Below are 20942 nucleotides of genomic sequence, written 5' to 3' on the forward strand. Positions count from 1 at the left end.
AGAACACCGTAAATTCATTGTCCCAGGAAGGGGAAACTTTATTGACACTTTCCTGGGGTCAGATACATCACATGATCACACTGACAGAACCACAGGCACATAGACACAGGCAACAGAGCATGCACAATGTCGGCACTAGTACAGTGTATATCCACCTTTCGCAGCAATGCAGGCTGCTATTCTCCCATGGAGACCATCGTAGAGATGCTGTATGTAGTCCTGTGGAACGGCTTGCCATGCCATTTCCACCTGGCGCCTCAGTTGGACCAGCGTTCGTGCTGGACGTGCAGACCGCGTGAGACGACGCCTCATCCAGTCCCAAACATGCTCAATGGGGGACGGATCCGGAGATCTTGCTGGCCAGGGTAGTTGACTTACACCTTCTAGAGCACGTTGGGTGGCACGGGATACATGCGGACGTGCATTGTCCTGTTGGAACAGCAAGTTCCCTTGCCGGTCTAGGAATGGTAGATCGATGGGTTCGATGACGGTTTGGATGTACCGTGCACTATTCAGTGTCCCCTCGACGATCACCAGTAGTGTACGGCCAGTGTAGGAGATCGCTCCCCACACCATGATGCCGAGTGTTGGCCCTGTGTGCCTCGGTCGTATGCAGTCCTGATTGTGGCGCTCACCTGCACGGCGCCAAACACGCATACGACCATCATTGGCACCAAGGCAGAAGCGACTCTCATCGCTGAAGACGACACGTCTCCATTCGTCCCTCCATTCACGCCTGTCGCGACACCACTGGAGGCGGGCTGCACGATGTTGGGGCGTGAGCGGAAGACGGCCTAACGGTGTGCGGGACCGTAGCCCAGCTTCATGGAGACGGTTGCGAATGGTCCTCGCCCATACCCCAGGAGCAACAGTGTCCCTAATTTGCTGGGAAGTGGCGGTGCGGTCCCCTACGGCACTGCGTAGGATCCTACGGTCTTGGCGTGCATCCGTGCGTCGCTGCGGTCCGGTCCCAGGTCGACGGGCACGTGCACCTTCCGCCGACCATTGACGACAACATCGATGTACTGTGGAGACCTCACGCCCCACGTGTTGAGCAATTCGGCGGTACGTCCACCCGGCCTCCCGCATGCCCACTATACGCCCTCGCTCAAAGTCCGTCAACTGCACATACGGTTCACGTCCACGCTGTCGCGGCACGCTACCAGTGTTAAAGACTGCGATGGAGCTCCGTATGCCACGGCAAACTGGCTGACACTGACGGCGGCGGTGCACAAATGCTGCGCAGCTAGCGCCATTCGACGGCCAACACCGCGGTTCCTGGTGTGTCCGCTGTGCCGTGCGTGTGATCATTGCTTGTACAGCCCTCTCGCAGTGTCCGGAGCAAGTATGGTGGGTCTGACACACCGGTGTCAATGTGTTCTTTTTTCCATTTCCAGGAGTGTATATTGACATATGTCGTTGTGACTGCCCTGATTTCATTGTGTAATGGCTTCGCCACAGTCTCTAGATGTACTGTCCGAATTTTATCGCTTACAGAATCAGCAGACGCAGGCATTAGTGGATGCCCTTGGACAGCTCGTCCAGGGTCAACATGCAATGCAAAACGATGCGGCAGCCGCTGCTCCACCGCTAACGCAAAAAAAATGGCTCTGAGCACTATGAGACTCAACTGCTGTGGTCATAAGTCACCTAGAACTTAGAACTACTTAAACCTAACTAACCTAAGGACATCACATACATCCATGCCCGAGGCAGGATTCGAACCTGTGACCGTAGCGGTCGTGCGGTTCCAGACTGTAGCGCCTTTAACCGCTCGGCCACTTCGGCCGGCCCGCTAACGCAGCCACAACACGCAGTTGCACTGACCGTCAGACCTTTTGATGCTGCACTGGAAAGCTGGACGCAGTGGTCACGCCAATTTGAATTCCATCTCGCCGCCTACAGAATTTAAGGTAACGAGCGGCAGCCTTTTCTTTTGTCGTCCGTCGGTGTGCAAAACTACCGTGTGATAATCAAATTATTTCCCCGACGCGACGTAGCAACTCTGTCCTACGAAGAAATTTTGTCTGCATCAGATGCATATTTCAAACAATCAGTCAATGTAGTTGTGAAACGGTATACCTTTTTCCGTACAAAACGTACGGCAGATCAGACTTATCGGGAGTGGATTGCAACCTTGCAAGGCCTTACTAGGGATTGTGCTTTTGAGTGTCAATGTGGACTCGCATATCCAGATACTACGGTGCGTGATGCAATTACACAGAACGGATCTGATGTTCGTATAAGGGAACAGATTTTGAAACTAGTCAATCCCTCCCTTCAACAAGTGATGGACATATTGGATCGGCAGGACACACTTGACTTCGCCAGCTGTATGTCAGGTTAACCGGCCCGCCGAGCGAGCTGCACGGAGCAGTACACAGTAGAGATGGGTAGTTCGCGAACGAACGGGTGCAAAGGAACGGCTCACCAACATGAACGAAAAGACCGAGGAACGGTTCAAATGGCTCTGAGCACTATGCGACTCAACTGCTGAGGTCATCAGTCGCCTAGAACTTAGAACTAATTAAACCTAACTAACCTAAGGACAGCACACAACACCCAGCCATCACGAGGCCGAGAAAATCCCTGACCCCGCCGGGAATCGAACCCGGGAACCCGGGCGTGGGAAGCGAGAACGCTACCGCACGACCACGAGATGCGGGCTCCGAGGAACGAATTCCAAGGAACGATCGCTTCATAGTTCACTTTGGTCGCGGCGGTCTACTTATAGTTCCCGGGAACGAGGAACGATCGGTTCATAGTTCACTTCGGTCGTGGCGGTCTACTTATAGTTCCCGTGAACGAGGAACGATCGGTTCATAGTTCACTTCGGTCGCGGCGGTCTACTTACAGTTCCCGGGAACGAGGAACGATCGGTTCACAGTACACTTCTGTCGCGGCGGTCACTTCGACAGTTCTCGTTCCAGCCTCGGTCGCGTGCTCGTCTCAGTCTCGGTCTCCCTCGGCCGCACTCGTCGTTCTTCGCATGACCACCTGTCTCAGTTCCACTGCCGACTGCTCGTAGTTAGTTCAGTATCCAGTTGTTAGTTACGTTCACTGCGCTCGCCTATTTTACATGTGTTCCAAACTGTTCTTGCACTTGATTCTGGCTATTCAGCGTCCACAACCGGTAATCAAAAAGTATTTTATAGTAACGTAAATTACATAAAAATTACGTTGTATGTAATAGGTACGTCTTTTCAGGTAACAAAAGGGCATATCAGCTCACTTCATTATATCGATGAACAGCAGAAGACATACTTATAACAAGGCTAGTTTTTTTGTTATTCATATATTTTTTGGTTTCATCGACTTGATATAGCAGCTGACTTTCAATAATTTGCTTAATTTTTAGTGTAAGAAAATTCATATAAAACGATTTTCGTGTATCTTTCATATACAAAACATTAGATTTAGGAAGGCTCTAATTATTTTTAAGTTTGGTTGTTGCCAATTTGCATTACCTGCTACTTTGGTTTCTTTGAAAAAAAAAAGTGGGTTGTGGGTCATTTTGGCTCAGTAGGAAAAGCGGTGCCTCTCCATTTGAAAAGACACAGATTGCCATAAAATGGTATTTACTTATTATCTCAAAAACATTTGTTCAGAAGGAGCTTTCAAACCAAAAACTTCATTACTGTGAACTTAAGTATTATTATTATTGCTGCATTAACTTTAATAATGCAACATAAAAACCTAATTTTTACTAAGCGTGTGACGCAAGTATGAGAAAACCACATTTCATTGTATGTTTCCATAAAGTCTCTACTTTGCCTACGAACTCAGAGACAACGTGAAGTATGTATAGGGTGTAAACGATTATTGTTTACAACGTAGCACAGCTATGTAGTGAAAGTCGAAACGAAGACTTTTATACAAGACACTTGTGGTCTATTAAGTTGGGAAACAGCCACCAACAGCTGTACAAGACTATATGAGCTATAGCCCATGCGCGTCGCGTGAGATTTTCATGTTCTCTTCTCCAGCTCTCTACACACCGTCATCGATTGTTTCGCAATTGCTGCTTGCATTAACTTGTTATTTCTTCACTACCTAATTATTACATGTTTATCTGTTTGTTGTATCTGCTCGTAACGGGCGACACATTGTCCGTAATTCGCGAGCAGTCTGCACTTGGGGCCGGTTTTCCGTGCGCCACCCTATATTATTTCCCTGCGATCAGCCACACAAGGCTACGGTTGGCTAAACGAGAGGTTCTGCAGAATCACAAAAATTACCTCTAAAAGTGTGTAAGAATTCTATAATGAATAAAAATTCAACACTTCAGGGTGGAGGCAAGTGCCCTCTCTTGGTGCCCCCCATCCTTCAGTCACCTACACTACTGGTTTTCAGTTTTTCATAAGAACCATATTGTGGTGTCACCACCAGACACCACACTTGCCTTTAAATCGGCCGCGGTCCATTAGTATACGTCGGACCCGCGTATCGCCACTATCAGTGATTGCAGACCAAGCGCCGCCACACGGCGGGTCTAGAGACACTTCCTAGCACTCGCCCCAGTTGTACAGCCGACTTTGCTAGCGATGGTTCACTGACAAATTACGCTCTCAATTGCCGAGACGATAGTTAGCATAGCCTTCAGCTACGTCATTTGCTACGACCTAGCAAGGCGCCATTATCATTTGCTATTTATCTTGTGATGCATGTACCGTCAGACCGATGTTCACCAATTATGGATTAAAGTAAAGTATTCAAGAAGCTACGTACTTTACTTGCTAGTCTCAATTACTTTACCTGTTCCAGACCTCACGCCAGCCTGCGTGAGTTTAAACGCGTGCCCTTCGGCCTCCCGTCCTAGTGGATTGGCTGTCTTGCCAGTCCACAAAACATGTACCAAGCACAAATGAACGGGGAAGGAGTAAAAATGAACGGTTCCCAAAAAAGAACGATCAGTAGTTAACTAGTTCCCAAGGATGAATGAGTTTGCCCATCTCTAGTACACAGCCAACGCGCCCGGCCGCGCCGGTGCCGCCAGGCTCTCAGCCACGTGTGCCGCGCCGGCAAGCAAATGCAGTGCTCAAATCATGCCCGCGGTGCACTACTAACTATTCGCGTGAGAATTGCCCGTCACGCAAAGCTATTTGATTTTACTGTAATAAAAAAGGACATGTTCAGTGTGTTTGCCAGAAAAAGCTCAGATCGGAAACTCAAAACCATTCCAGGCCCTTTGCTTTGCGCCAGAATCGGAATCAAACCAAGGATACTCAGGCTCGCGAAACTTCGCCCCTGGAAATTCATGTCGTTCATTCCACTCCGCCCAGTGCCACTCTCTCTAATAGTGACTGTGTTCGTCCCACAAATACTGTGCGTCAACATCGCCGGAACTCCCATCAAGTTGCATGTGATTTTGTACCAGTGTCAGTTCACGTTGCACGAGACAGTCGCTCCTGTCGTCAGCAGGAAAATAAACTTTTTGTAGACTTGGACATTAACGGCAAAGTGATACCATTCTAGCTCGGCACCGGAGCTGCAGTTTCACTGATCAATCAAGACACTTACTAACTGCTGGGCACACCTCCGTTGCGTGCCGTAAATGTTCAGTTAACTACCTATTCAGGTCAAGACATCCCGGTGTTAGGACAGTGCAGCCTTCTTGCAACATACAAAGGACAAACAGTACTTGTGTCATTTTACGTCCTTCGTTCTTCTTCTGCAGTGAACTTGTTTGGTTTCGATTCATTTCAGTTGTTTAATTTCTCTATAGTAAATCAGGTCCTATCAGTGAACCAGACTGTGCCTTCAGACAGTGTTTCTCGTCTATGTGAAGAATTTGCAGACATTTTTTCACCGAACCTCGGTTGCGCTAAGAACTATAAAGCACATTTGGAACTGAAAGTAAACACGCAACCGACATTTTTCAGAGCGCGCAATGTTCCCCACGCATTGTGTGATGAGGTCGCAAAAACATTACACGATTTGGAATCACAAGGTGTAATTGAACGTGTGCAGGTTTCTCTCTGGGCATCACCCTTACTAATTTTGCCAAAACCTTTGGGAAATTTGAGACTTTGTGCATACTTCAAGGCAACAGTGAATCCACAATTAGTGATTGCAACTTTTCCTTTACCCCGCCCGGAAGATCTTTTTGACAAACTGTGCCCGGGCAAATATTTTTCGAAGTTGGGCCTAGCAGATGCGTACTTGCAAATACCGATGGACGAGAAATCCCAGCGCGTTTTGGTGGTTAACACGCATCTTGGTTTGTATCAGTTCAAACGACTGCCATTCGGGTGAGCATCCGCCCCTGCATTGCTTCAGCAATATCTACAAATTGTCTGTGCGTCGGTCCCTATTGCAGCAAACTATCTGGACGATATTGTGATCTCCGGAAAGACGGAAGAAGAACATTTAGCCAATCTCAGAACATTATTTCAGGTCTTGCGACATAATGGTCTTCGCTTACGGAAGGACAAATGTGTGTTTTTTTGCTCGTGACTTGCCATACCCGGGCCATGTACTCAATGCCCAAGGCATACCTCCCAGTCCCACGCACCTCCGTGCCATTCAAGACTTGGCTTCGCCGCAGAATCTGAAGCAGCTACAGAGTGAGCTGGGAAAAATCAAAATTATTATCACAGATATGTGCCGCGTGCCTCTTCCATTTCAGCTCCGCTTCATCGCTTACGCCGTATAGGTGTTCCGTTCGTCTGGACGACGGAATGCGAACGCGCCTTTCGCCGGTTGAAATCGGCGTTGCTTTCCAATACTTGCCTTACGCCATTCGATCCCCAGAAGCCCTTTTTGTTGATGGTGGCTGCATCGGATTTCGGGATCGGTGCTGTGCTTGCGCTCAAAGATGGCTCGCACGATCGCCCTATTGCCTTTGCGTCCAAATTGCTCTCGTCTGCGCAAAGAAACTATTCACAGATCGAGAAAGAAGCATTATCTCTCGTATTTGCTGTTACAAAGTTTCATGGTTTCTTGTATGGTCGTCACTTTAAAAAAAAAAAAAAAATAATAATTCTTTATTCTCAATATCACTTTACCGTAATCACAGACCACAAACCTTTGACATCGCTTTTTCATCCTAACAAGCCTGTACTTCCACGTATAGCGCAGAAATTCATTCGCTGGTCTATTTTCCTCTCGCAGTACCGCTACGATAACTTGTATCGGTCCACTGCTAAGCACGGAAACGCCGATGCGTTGTCCCGTTTGCCTGTTGCTGAGGATAGGGCATTCGATTCCTCCGAACTTGCTTGCATGTTCATTGATTCGGAAACCGATGGCGTGGTCGAATCGTTTCCGATTGATTTTCGTCGTGTAGCTACTGCCACAACTGCCGACCCTGTCCTTGCTACCGTTCTGCATTTTGTTGCTACGCAATGGCCCTTGTCAAAGTCACGGATCGGGGACACGTTGGTTCGCCGATTTTTTGCCCACAAGGAGAGACTTTTTGTTCGACGTGGTGTTTTGCTGTTGCGTTCTGATAATGATCAGTCCAGGGTCGTGGTCCCACGTTCGTTACAGTCCTCTGTCTTAAAGCTTTTCCACCAAGGACATTGGGGTATAGTGAGAACGAAACAACTTGCTCGTCAGCACTGTACTTGGTTCGGAATCGATGCCGCGATTACGAATATGTGCTCTTCTTGCATGGTGTGTGCCGAACATCAGTCAGCACCACCGCGGAAATTCTTTGCATGGCCAAAAGCCACTTTCCCTTGGCAACATTTACACATCGGTTTGGTGGTCGATTCTGTAATGCTCGATGGTTGGTTGTGATAGATTCATTCAGTAATTTTCCTTTTGTTGTCCGCCTCTCTTCCACGACATCATCTGCCACCATCCAAGCGTTATCTGCTATCTTGTGTATTGACGGTCTTCCACAGACAATTGTTTCCGACAATGGTCCACAATTCATGTCCGCAGAATTTCAGTCATTCTGCAAGGCCAATGGTATTCAACATCTGCCCGCATCTCGTGGTCGTGCGGTAGCGTTCTCGCTTCCCACGCCCGGGTTCCCGGGTTCGATTCCTGGTGGGGTCAGGGATTTTCCCTGCCTCGTGATGGTTGGGTGTTGTGTGCTGTCCTCAGGTTAGTTAGGTTTAAGTAGTTCTAAGTTCTAGGGGACTGACGACCATAGATGTTAAGTCCCATAGTGCTCAGAGCCATTTGAACCATTTGAACCATTCAACATCTGATGTCCGCCCCGTTTTCGCCACAGTCAAACGGGGCCGCTGAACGACTGGTCAGGATTTTCAAGTCACAGATGTTGAAGTTGAAAGATCCGCATTCTCGGGAGGACGCGTTATTGATCTTTTTGTCCTCGTATCGCTCTCAGCCCCGAGATGGTCGCTCGCCGGCTGAGTTGCTCTACGGTCGTCATCATCCAACCTTGATGTCTTTGCTACATCCGCCGCATCCGGTTCCTGTGCAGCGGCAGACACCTGCTTTTGCCCCAGGCGACGTTGTCTACTACCGCCACTATCGAGGTTCACGGCGTTGGCTCGAAGGGCGCATTCTTCACTGCCTCGGACGCGCTATGTATCTGGTTTTGGGAGTCTCTATTGAGGGGCGCCGGCATCTCAATCAGCTGCGCCTCTGTCGTCGCACGGGATCTGCCGCTCGCCGTCTGCTTTCAGCGACGGTGCCGTCCGGTCAGCGCCCCAGGGACCCATCTACTGGCTCGCCTCATCCCCAGGTATTACCGACGCTGCCTTCCATTTTGCCCCATGGCGACGCGCCGCCACCGCCGCCGCCGCCTGTTCTCCCGCCGGCGACGCCCACAGTGGACGCGTCGCTGCAGCCGTCGGGCGCCTCCCTGGGTCACGCGCCGCCGATCGCTTCCCGTGACCAGTTGTCCTCCGACATGGAACTCTTGCCCGCTCCGGATCGTATGTCATCTTCGCCCATTAGGTGCCCCGGCCCGATGGAGGCCGACCCTTCGCCCCGTCCTGTCTCTCTACGGACGCATACACCGCATGTTGGCGTGCACTCTGGAGTAGGTTTTCAGGCGTTCCCTAGCTCCCCACGGTCTAATGGCAGGGTGCGGGTGGCACAGCCATGCCTGTTGTTAGGCTTCTCACCTCGTAGCGTACGTCAACATGGGGTCCTCCCCACGGCGGGCGGAGGCCTTATAACACAACCGTACGCCGATTTGGGGGTGGGGGGTGGGGGGGGGGGGGAGGACTGTGGTGTCACCGCCAGACACCACACTTGCTAGGTGGTAGCCTTTAAATCGGCCGCCGTCCGTTAGTATACGTCGGACCCGCCTGTCGCCACTATCAGTAATTGCAGACCGAGCGCCGCCACACGGCAGGTCTAGTCTAGAGAGACTACCTAGCACTCGCCCCAGTTGTACAGCCGACTTTACTAGCGATGGTTCACTTTCTACATACGCTCTCATTTGCAGAGACGACCGTTTAGCATAGCCTTCAGCTACGTCATTTGCTACGACCTAGCAAGGCGCCATATTCAATTACTAGAAGTCATATCTTGAAGAATGTATTGTGAACAGATAATATTGTGAATAATGTACCGTCAAGAGCGACGTTCATCATTAATGGATTAAAGTTAAGTATCAAACTAATTACGTCCGCTTTCTGAATTCTAATTCCTTGTCATGTTCCAGACTTGACGCCAGCCCGCGTGAGCTAAAACGCGTGCATTTCGGCCTCCACTAGTAACACGGTGTTGGCTCTTCTGCCAACACAACACTTAGTTTGTCTCCGATTAACCAATCCAGCCCTTAACACGGTTTATACCGTGCTAATTACTTGATTCATTTGCAGAGACGACCGTTTAGCATAGCCTTCAGCTACGTCATTTGCTACGACCTAGCAAGGCGCCATATTCAATTACTAGAAGTCATATCTTGAAGAATGTATTGTGAACAGATAATATTGTGAATCATGTACCGTCAAGAGCGACGTTCATCATTAATGGATTAAAGTTAAGTATCAAACTAATTACGTCCGCTTTCTGAATTCTAATTCCTTGTCATGTTCCAGACTTCACGCCAGCCCGCGTGAGCTAAAACGCGTGCATTTCGGCCTCCACTAGTAACACGGTGTTGGCTCTTCTGCCAACACAACACTTAGTTTGTCTCCGATTAACCAATCCAGCCCTTAACACGGTTTATACCGTGCTAATTACTTGATGTAGGCCCGGAAAGAAGCACTGTCTTCAATCTACGAGAAGTGTTCAGTATGTAGTGCAACATTTTTTTTTTTCCTGAAAGCAGGTTGGTGTTATTCAGGATTCCAACACACCATATTATTCTTCACTCTGTTGGCTACAAAACAATATTTTTCAACATAATCTCCGTTCAGTTCGACGGTCGTACGCCACCATACTGGGAGGGCCTGCATGCCCGCATCATACCACTCTACAGGTCGACGTTGGAGCCAATGTCTTGCTGCATCAATAGCTCTCTCCATCATCCACATACTGCTTCTCGCGTAACACGCAAGCAATTCTGCACAGATAATCCTTCGTTGCTCTTTGTGGTCTTCCGTTAAGCGGCAAGGAATGCACCTTTAAGAACCCAACCGGTGGACGAGAGTGTCAGCACTGCCAACAGACGTCCAGTTGTGTAGCGAGGTGTGTGTGATCTGTCGGTCACCTCGAATGACAGTATCCGCACATTCGAACAGTTCATGCAGCCAGCAGATAAGCGGGAGGTCGACCTGGTTTTAGCGACGCGACCATGTTACAATAATGACCGACGCCTCGACCAACGAGTCATCGTACTTTTGTTCACCGCCAGGTCTCCATAGACTTTCTGCAAGCGCGTACCAATAACTGCGATGCTCTGGTTTTCCACCAAAAGAAACTCAATGACAGCTCTCTGCTTGGAACGCATCTCCGTTACAGACGCCATTTTGAAGGCTACGTATAGCGCCGCCACCTATCGGAACTCTACGAAACTATAGAGGCTGAAGCGGAAATATTCCACGATGCTCCGCAACAAAACCCGCGTTTTTTCAACCGAATGGCCGAGAAAAAATGTGTTGCATTACTTATCGAATGCCCCTCGTATTTAAAGTTTACTTATTCCTGTTATGTATGTACCAAACTGATAATCTTTTCACTTCAGTAATGGAATATGTCACTCTCGACACACTCTTAGTCTACGCTCCTAGTAATGCTTCAGCTTTTCGTGACGAGAGATGTTTCATATTCTCATCCTCCAGGCCTGTTAATCTTTCTTACTATTATTTGACAGTTGCTGATAGGTGGAGAGAGAGAGAGAGAGAGAGAGACTTTGCACCAATACTCTATAATAAATGAAAATGCGGAGCGCCAGCGTGTGCCTTCTCCAACTAGACACGTTTCATAGTTACGGAAACTTTTTGTGGGTTACACTGTTTTGATCAGATAGCCGCGTTTCACTAAAAGGTCGTAAACAAGGCGGAGTACCAGTCTAGGCATCGGCCGTTCTCATGACGCTGGCGCGTATTCGCCTGACTGTAGCACAACACCTATCATTACAGCGTCCATCCACAGGTATCAGGAAAATGGAACCGGAAGAACAGAAATCCATAATTTGTAAAACAGAGCCTCTGTTTGAGAGCTGCAGATACAAATGATTCCTGCTGAATTATAACAACAGGGGAAAATGACCACAGACAGGACTGAAGGAGAAGCGTGTGAGCAAAGTTACATAGCCTGATTCCGCTCATATGCATCTATCTCTTTGAATTTTTAAGCAGATGAATAAATAACCGATATCCGCGGACATTCGGTTGCTACTTACGGCGTGCGACACTCCATTACTAGTTCTAAGTATCCCAGAGGTAGGTCTAGAATTCAAGTACAGGTTAAGCCACAACTCAACAGCAGCAGGTTATGAATATTCTCGTATTATTTCTAGGTCTACAGAAAGAGGTGTGAAGATAGTTTCATTAGAGACTAATATCAGTGCAGTTGCCTACAGCAGAAGAAAATTTATCATCTGTGAGAACAGAAGTTCAGTAGCGTCTGACTGAGTAACAAAGCACTGCCTGTCATTACACACGTCCTACTAAACTCAAGTTTTGTGAAAGTGTTGCTAAAAAAAGTGGCCTTTTGCAGAGACAAAACAGAGTAATTTGGCAAATATACTTCTCCGGTTTGCCAACGAATGATGATGTCCCAAGGTTTTCATCGATACTACTGTTAGCCATCTTCAGGTGGTAGTAGCGGCTGTTGTAACTGATACAAGACGAGACTGATCATAATTCACCAGTCCAGTCTTGAATAGGTGACAGCAGCAGCTGTCACTACCTTAGGATGGTTCAAATGGCTCTGAGCACTATGGGACTTAACATCTGAGGTCATCAGTCCCGGCGGAGGTTCGAGTCCTCCCTCGGGCATGGGTGTGTGTATGTCCTTAGGATAATTTAGGTTATGTAGTGTGTAAGCTTAGGGACTGATGACCTTAGCAGTTAAGTCCCATAAGATTTCACACACATTCATCAGTCCCCTGGAACTGAGAACTACTTAAACCTAACTAACCTAAGGACATCACACACAACCATGCCCGAGGTAGGACTCGAACCTGCGACCGTAGCGGTCGCGCGGCTCCAGACTGAACCGCCTAGATTAGATTAGATTAGATTAGTTTTTCGTTCCATAGATTCGTGTTGAGGATATCCTCGTGGATGTGGAACACGTCCCTTTTTTTTTTTAAGCTGAAATAACAATACTAATAGTATGAATATATACAATACATAGTTTGTTTCTATTAAAAAATTCGTCAATGTAGTAGAAGGAGTTGGCCACTAGTAAGTCTTTCAGGCTGCTTTTAAACTGATCTTTATTTGTAACTAAATTTTTTATGTTTGCTGGCAAATTATTGAAGATGAGTGTTCCTGAGTAGTGGACCCCTTTTTGAACTAAAGTAAGTGCTTTTAAGTCCTTGTGCAGATCATATTTGTTCCTGGTATTGTATGTATGAACTGAGCTGTTTGTTGGAGAAAGGGATATATTATTTAGGACAAATTTCATTAAGAAGTAAATATACTGAGAGGCAGTAGTTAGTATACCCAGTTCTTTGAAGAGGTTTCTACAAGACGTCCGTGAGTTTACTCCACAAATAATACGTATTACACGCTTTTGGACTCTGAAAACTTTTGTTTGACTTGAAGAGTTACCCCAAAATATTATACCATATAACATTATAGAATGAAAGTAGGCAAAGTATGCAAGCTTTTCCACTTTTATGTCGCCTATGTCTGCTAACACTCGAATTGCAAATACAGATTTGTTAAGGCGTTTCTGCAGTTCTGTGGTGTGCTCCTCCCAACTGAATTTATTATCAAGTTGTAATGGCTCTGAGCACTATGGGACTCAACTGCTGTGGTCATTAGTCCAAGTTGTAATCCTAGGAATTTAAGACTGTCAACCTCTTCTATCTGCTCTCTTTCGTACTTTATGAATATGCTGAGTGGAAACCTCTTACAGGTTCTGAATTGCATATAGTGAGTCTTTTCGAAGTTTATTGTCAGTGAGTTAGCTTTAAACCATTTATTAATATCCATGAAAATATCATTAGCAGATCTTTCTAGAACTACACTCGACATACTATTTATTGCAATACTTGTCATCTGCAAACAAAACGAACTCTGCTTCTGGCAGTGTAAATGATGAGAGATCATTAATGTACATAAGAAAAAGCAATGGCCCTAACATGGATCCTTGTGGGACACCACATGTAATTTCTTCCCATTCTGATGAGACTGATGAATTAATTCACTAGTCCCTTGCACTGACTCACTTTGTTTCCTGTTAGCGAGGTATGACTTGAACCATTTTGCAGCACTGCCCATGACACCATAGAATTCTAATTTATTTAAAAGGATGTTGTGGTTTACACACTCGAATGCCTTTGACAAATCACAGAAAATACCTGCTGCTTGTAACTTGTTATTTAAGGAATTAAGTACATTTTCACTGTAGGTGCAAAGAGCCTTTTCGATATCAGAACCCTTCAGAAATCCAAACTGTGTTCTTGATAATATGCTATTTGTGGTCAGATGGTGGAGAAGCTGCCTGTACATTACTTTTCCTAAAATTTTTGAGAATGATGGCAAAAGTGAGATCGGTCTGTAGTTTGATGGCATCTCTTTATCCCCTTTCTTGAATAGAGGCTTAACATCTGCATATTTCAGCCTGTCAGGAAATGTCCCAGTTATAATCGACTGGTTACACAAGTAACTTAGAATTGTACTAAACTCACAAGAACATGCCTTAATTAACTTTGTTGATATTTCATCATAACCACTAGAATGCTTTGTTTTTAAAGATTTTATTATGGAAGTTATTTTTTTTGGTGAAGTGAGTGACATATTCATGTAGCTGAAGCTATTTGTAAAGGTTAGTTTCAGATATTCAAGGGCATTATTTACTGATCCTGACAATCCCATTCTATCAGTAACGGATATAAAGTACTTGTTAAATAGATTTGCCACACTATGCCCATCGGTTACTAATGTGTCATCTACCCTTAGTGCTATTTGCTCCTGTTCCTTTCTGGCTCTACCAGTGTCCTCTTTCACTATATCCCATATTGTTTTTATTTTGTTCCCTGACATTGCTATCTTCTTCTCGTAGTGCATTTGTTTAGATGTCTGAATTACTTTTTTTAATATTTTACAGTATTCCTTGTATTTAGCTCCGGCCGGCCACCTGAGGATGTCTAACAGTGTGGGATTTGCATAGTATTATTCGGCGGCAAACCCGAGAATTGTATTTGCAACAGATTCGTCGGAAAAGCTTGAAAAGTCACACAAAGTAATTTTGGTCATTGAAATGTTTGATTCGACCTCGTCGTCGATACAAGGACAGTGTGTGATTTACACTTTCCTCTGTTACACGGAACTCCGTCATAGGAACTCACGTGAGCTAACCTCCAGCACTCTACAGGCAGGTGGAAATCATTTGCCAAGTTACCATGCAAATCGTATATTACTATATTGTCTATCATGCACAAGGTAACAAACAAAGGTGTTTAAGGAGCAAAGGCAAACAGTGACTCAACTAAACATTTGGTTGGTCAAACGTCTTAAGGAAATGCAAACGAATAATGTACTGCGCTAAAAACGAAAAATCTGGTGCCTTTATCTGATTAGTCTATTGGATGAAGATATACAAATAAACAACACTTACATAAGACAAAACTAGTTATCATCGTTCCTCCAGTTACTATTGCAAGAAGAAATCGCACAGCGAGGAAAACTGGGTACCACGGCACGAAAGCCACAGCTGTTCCCGTTAACAGCTGCATTATTACTCCAAACACCAGAGGCTTTTTCCTTCCAAATCTGAAAAAAAAGAAATCGAGCCAATTAATGCCGTTTTTACAAAATGGAGACAGTCACATGTACGTCGGAAACTACTTTAACAGAATCATCGTGTTTTGGATCAGGTGAAGATTATGTTGTTTTTAGTCACGCTAATGTATCCTGTGTAATCCTCTTCATCTCTGTAAAATTACAGCAACCTACATCCATTTTTTCCTGCTTACTGCAGACAAGCCTTGGTCTCCCTCTACGCTTTTTGCCCCCCCCCCCGTCCCCCCCCTCCCACACACACACACACACACACACACACACACACACACAGAGATACACTTCCGTCCATGAAGGAACAGATGGTTGCTTCTGCCTCAGAATGTATCGTATCAACCGAACCCCGTTTTAGCCAAGCTGTGCCATAAATTTCTTTTTTCCACATTTCACTGCTGTATCTCCTTATTAATTGTTCGACTTACCCATCTAACCTTCAACAGTCTTCTGCGGCACTGGCATCGTCCACGTAGAACTTCCATGCAAGGCTGCACTCCAGAGTAATACCGTGAGACTTCTTAACACTTAAATACACTCCTGGAAATGGAAAAAAGAACACATTGACACCGGTGTGTCAGACCCACCATACTTGCTCCAGACACTGCGAGAGGGCTGTACAAGCAATGATCACACGCACGGCACAGCGGGCACACCAGGAACCGCGGTGTTGGCCGTCGAATGGCGCTAGCTGCGCAGCATTTGTGCACCGCCGCCGTCAATGTCAGCCAGTTTGCCGTGGCATACAGAGCTCCATCGCAGTCTTTAACACTGGTAGCATGCCGCGACAGCGTGGACGTGAACCGTATGTGCAGTTGACGGACTTTGAGCGAGGGCGTATAGTGGGCATACGGGAGGCCGGGTGGACGTACCGCCGAATTGCTCAACACTTGGGGCGTGAGGTCTCCACAGTACATCGATGTTGTCGCCAGTGGTCGGCGGAAGGTGCACGTGCCCGTCGACCTGGGACCGGACCGCAGCAACGCACGGATGCACGCCAAGACCGTAGGATCCTACGCAGTGCCGTAGGGGACCGCACCGCCACTTCCCAGCAAATTAGGGACACTGTTGCTCCTGGGGTATCGGCGAGGACCATTCGCAACCGTCTCCATGAAGCTGGGCTACGGTCCCGCACACCGTTAGGCCGTCTTCCGGTCACGCCCCAACATCGTGCAGCCCGCCTCCAGTGGTGTCGCGACAGACGTGAATGGAGGGACGAATGGAGACGTGTCGTCTTCAGCGATGAGAGTCGCTTTTGCCTTGGTGCCAATGATGGTCGTATGCGCGTTTGGCGCCGTGCAGGTGAGCGCCACAATCAGGACTGCGTACGACCGAGGCACACAGGGCCAACACCCGGCATCATGATGTGGGGAGCGATCTCCTACACTTGCCGTACACTACTGGTGATCGTCGAGGGGACACTGAATAGTGCACGGTACATCCAAACCGTCATCGAACCCATCGTTCTACCATTCCTAGACCGGCAAGGGAACTTGCTGTTCCAACAGGACAATACACGTCCGCATGTATCCTGTGCCACCCAACGTGCTCTAGAAGGTGTAAGTCAACTACCCTGGCCAGCAAGATCTCCGGATCTGTCCCCCATTGAGCATGTTTGGGACTGGATGAAGCGTCGTCTCACGCGGTCTGCACGTCCAGCACGAACGCTGGTCCAACTGAGGCGCCAGGTGGAAATGGCATGGCAAGCCGTTCCACAGGACTACATCCAGCATCTCTACGATCGTCTCCATGGGAGAATAGCAGCCTGCATTGCTGCGAAAGGTGGATATACACTGTACTAGTGCCGACATTGTGCATGCTCTGTTGCCTGTGTCTATGTGCCTGTGGTTCTGTCAGTGTGATCATGTGATGTATCTGACCCCAGTAATGTGTCAATAAAGTTTCCCCTTCCTGGGACAATGAATTCACGGTGTTCTTATTTCAATTTCCAGGAGTGTATATTCACAATGTTAACAAATTCCTCTTTTTTCAGGATTGCTTTTCTTACTATTGCCAGTCTGTCATTTCATATCCCCCCCCCCCCCCCCACTTTAACCATGATCTGTTATTTTGCCACCCAAGTAACAAAACTCATCGACTGCTTTTTAGTGTCTCATTTCCTGATCTATTTGCCTCAGCATTGCCTTATTTAATTCGACTACTTTCCACTGCCCTTGCTTTACTTCGTTGAGCATCATCTTGTTATCTGTTTTTTGAACATTTTTCATTTCGTTTAAAAGATCTTCCAAGTCCTCTGCCGTCTGACAGAACTGCAATCTCATCGGCAAACCTTCACTTTTTTATTTCTTCTCACTGAGCAAACATGCACGTCTGAGGGGCAGTGTAATGTGAAGATACAAACACTGCGGAAAAACAGATATTTTAGCCGTCACTGACGTCAACTCGACGGGTTAAAATGACGATAAAATATTTCTCTCGTCTTGTGCAAGAATCAACAAGGCTTGTGGACTCCGTGAAATACAGAAAATTCGGTCGGGCCCAGAGGCTTCCTCGGTTTGCCGAAGTGGTTAAAGCGACTGCTCACGGTAAGAGGAAAATCCGGATTAGAGTCCCTGTCTCGTACAAATTTTCATCTGTCACAAACAGCTGACGTCAGGCCGGATTAGCAAAATGCAATCAATTTCGTAATCTCAAAATATCTGACAGTGCTGTTTGAAGTCCATCTCATACAGTGTCACTCTACGAAAGTCTGCCTACTTATGACCTTACATTTGTCACTGTGTGTGTAAGATTTTTTCCTCTCTAAATCAGATAAGTTAATCAGTTGCACTTACATTTCCTTTACTTGCACCAAGGCAAGTTTCAGCCCCCAAAAACATTTTCCAGTGGCTTCATGTCTATAGTTGTCAGAGTACGTAATTAGGCAGCCAGAGAGATTGCAGCCCGTTTGTGTGCTCTCTCGACTATAGACGTATACCAATTGGAATATGGTCTTAGGGGCAGAAATCAGTCGTGGCAATTAAAAGAAAAAATGCAGCTGGTGCTTTTATCTGATTGAAAATCAATACTACATTTGTAGAACCTTCCCCACACCTCTCCATATGTTGGACAAGAAACTTTCCATCTTACCAGTCGAATTATTTGTTAACAAATACCATTGCCATTCATAACAACCTCTTCCCATCACTAGAAAATGTACATTTGCAAAGCTATTATTTCTAAAAGCGTTTCTTAATAATTCTTGGTTTGCCCATATCACCTTTAGTATCTACAATCTGTGTCTTGTTGAGTCGTAGATTATGTTCTCCTCATGCTTATGCATTGTCCACTTTGTATACAAAGTTTTTTTGTTCTTGTTCTTTTAATTGCCATATTCCTACAGGAGGTAGTAGTGATCAGAACTACACTCCTGGAAATGGAAAAAAGAACACATTGACACCGGTGTGTCAGACCCACCATACTTGCTCCGGACACTGCGAGAGGGCTGTACAAGCAATGATCACACGCACGGCACAGCGGACACACCAGGAACCGCGGTGTTGGCCGTCGAATGGCGCTAGCTGCGCAGCATTTGTGCACCGCCGCCGTCAGTGTCAGCGAGTTTGCCGTGGCATACGGAGCTCCATCGCAGTCTTTAACACTGGTAGCATGCCGCGACAGCGTGGACGTGAACCGTATGTGCAGTTGACGGACTTTGAGCGAGGGCGTATAGTGGGCATGCGGGAGGCCGGGTGGACGTACCGCCGAATTGCTCAACACGTGGGGCGTGAGGTCTCCACAGTACATCGATGTTGTCGCCAGTGGTCGGCGGAAGGTGCACGTGCCCGTCGACCTGGGACCGGACCGCAGCGACGCACGGATGCTCGCCAAGACCGTAGGATCCTACGCAGTGCCGTAGGGGACCGCACCGCCACTTCCCAGCAAATTAGGGACACTGTTGCTCCTGGGGTATCGGCGAGGACCATTCGCAACCGTCTCCATGAAGCTGGGCTACGGTCCCGCACACCGTTAGGCCGTCTTCCGCTCACGCCCCAACATCGTGCAGCCCGCCTCCAGTGGTGTCGCGACAGGCGTGAATGGAGGGACGAATGGAGACGTGTCGTCTTCAGCGATGAGAGTCGCTTCTGTCTTGGTGCCAATGATGGTCGTATGCGTGTTTGGCGCCGTGCAGGTGAGCGCTTCAATCAGGACTGCATAGACCGAGGCACACAGGGCCAACACCCGGCATCATGGTGTGGGGAGCGATCTCCTACACTGGCCGTACACCACTGGTGATCGTCGAGGGGACACTGAATAGTGCACGGTACATCCAAACCGTCATCGAATCCATCGTTCTACCATTCCTAGACCCGCAAGGGAACTTGCTGTTCCAACAGGACACTGCACGTCCGCATGTATCCCGTGCCACCCAACGTGCTCTAGAAGGTGTAAGTCAACTACCCTGGCCAGCAAGATCTCCGGATCTGTCCCCCATTGAGCATGTTTGGGACTGGATGATGCGTCGTCTCACGCGGTCTGCACGTCCAGCACGAACGCTGGTCCAACTGAGGCGCCAGGTGGAAATGGCATGGCAAGCCGTTCCACAGGACTACGTCCAGCATCTCTACGATCGTCTCCATGGGAGAATAGCAGCCTGCATTGCTGCGAAAGGTGGATGTACACTGTACTAGTGCCGACATTGTGCATGCTCTGTTGCCTGTGTCTATCTGCCTGTGGTTCTGTCAGTGTGATCATGTGATGTATCTGACCCCAGGAATGTGTCAATAAAGTTTCCCCTTCCTGGGACAATGAATTCACGGTGTTCTTATTTCAATTTCCAGGAGTGTAGAAGAAAAGTTCCTATAACTGTACGTCCAGAAACCAATACCTGATGAGATATGGATAGTTTTACTTTTAACGAGTAATATGAAATACTTGGCGGTGTAGGCCTTTGCAAGAAATGGTTTAGTATATTACCACAATATGCACGTGTAGGAGGATCCAAATGCTGGAGCAATCATGGAAGTGAGGCATCAGAAACGTTTCCATATCTATGTATGAGCAGCAATTGTCGGTTACTGACTCATGGTGCTATACACTTTACCAACCAGACTAAAAGTAGTAGTTCATCACAGATTTCTTCTCAACAAATTACCAGCGCTATTGGAGGACGTTAACTTTCAAGAATGACAATGTCTGTGATTTATACACGACGGCACACCATTCCATTTTCTACGGATCGTGTGACAGTACCTCACCACAATATAAAGTACAATATAACTTCTGCTCAATTTCAGTGCAGTAATATGCACCATTTCAGTGCAGTAATGTGTTCATTGTAAATAAGTATTATAGTAGTTATATTACATGTTTATTACCTTATAAATAAAAAAAACATTTTTTATATTTTAAATTCAGTGCGTTAGTGTTTCTAAAATGATTCTCTCATATAGCGTTCATTAAAAAATGACGATCATTCCACTTGGAACCTGTGGAAGGTACATTAGCTCATTTGTTTCAGTTGTAAATATTTGTCATTTATTATTGTTTTTCTGACATGTTCTACATCCTGGAGGACCTCACTACGGATCAATTGGAATGAAAGTCTATCTAATCTAACGTCCAGTAACAGTATTTCAGCTCACCAGATCTGAATTCGTTGTATTTCTGGCTATGGGAACATTTACAACGTTATTTTGCACCCTACCCATGGAC

At 46.9% G+C, this 20942-nt stretch overlaps 1 protein-coding gene across 1 annotated transcript in view; it reads right to left on the reverse strand.

The window, feature by feature from the left end:
* The window catches only part of LOC126469863 (organic cation transporter protein-like), a 373860-nt gene that overhangs the window by 127963 nt on the left and 224955 nt on the right, over positions 1-20942 (reverse strand). The window contains exon 4 of the mRNA XM_050097173.1: positions 15112-15266. Coding sequence (XP_049953130.1) covers positions 15112-15266 — 155 coding nt within the window. The remainder of the gene's footprint in view (positions 1-15111; positions 15267-20942) is intronic.

The sequence above is a fragment of the Schistocerca serialis genome, chromosome 3 (assembly GCF_023864345.2).
Source record: "Schistocerca serialis cubense isolate TAMUIC-IGC-003099 chromosome 3, iqSchSeri2.2, whole genome shotgun sequence".
Lineage (NCBI taxonomy): Eukaryota > Metazoa > Arthropoda > Insecta > Orthoptera > Acrididae > Schistocerca > Schistocerca serialis.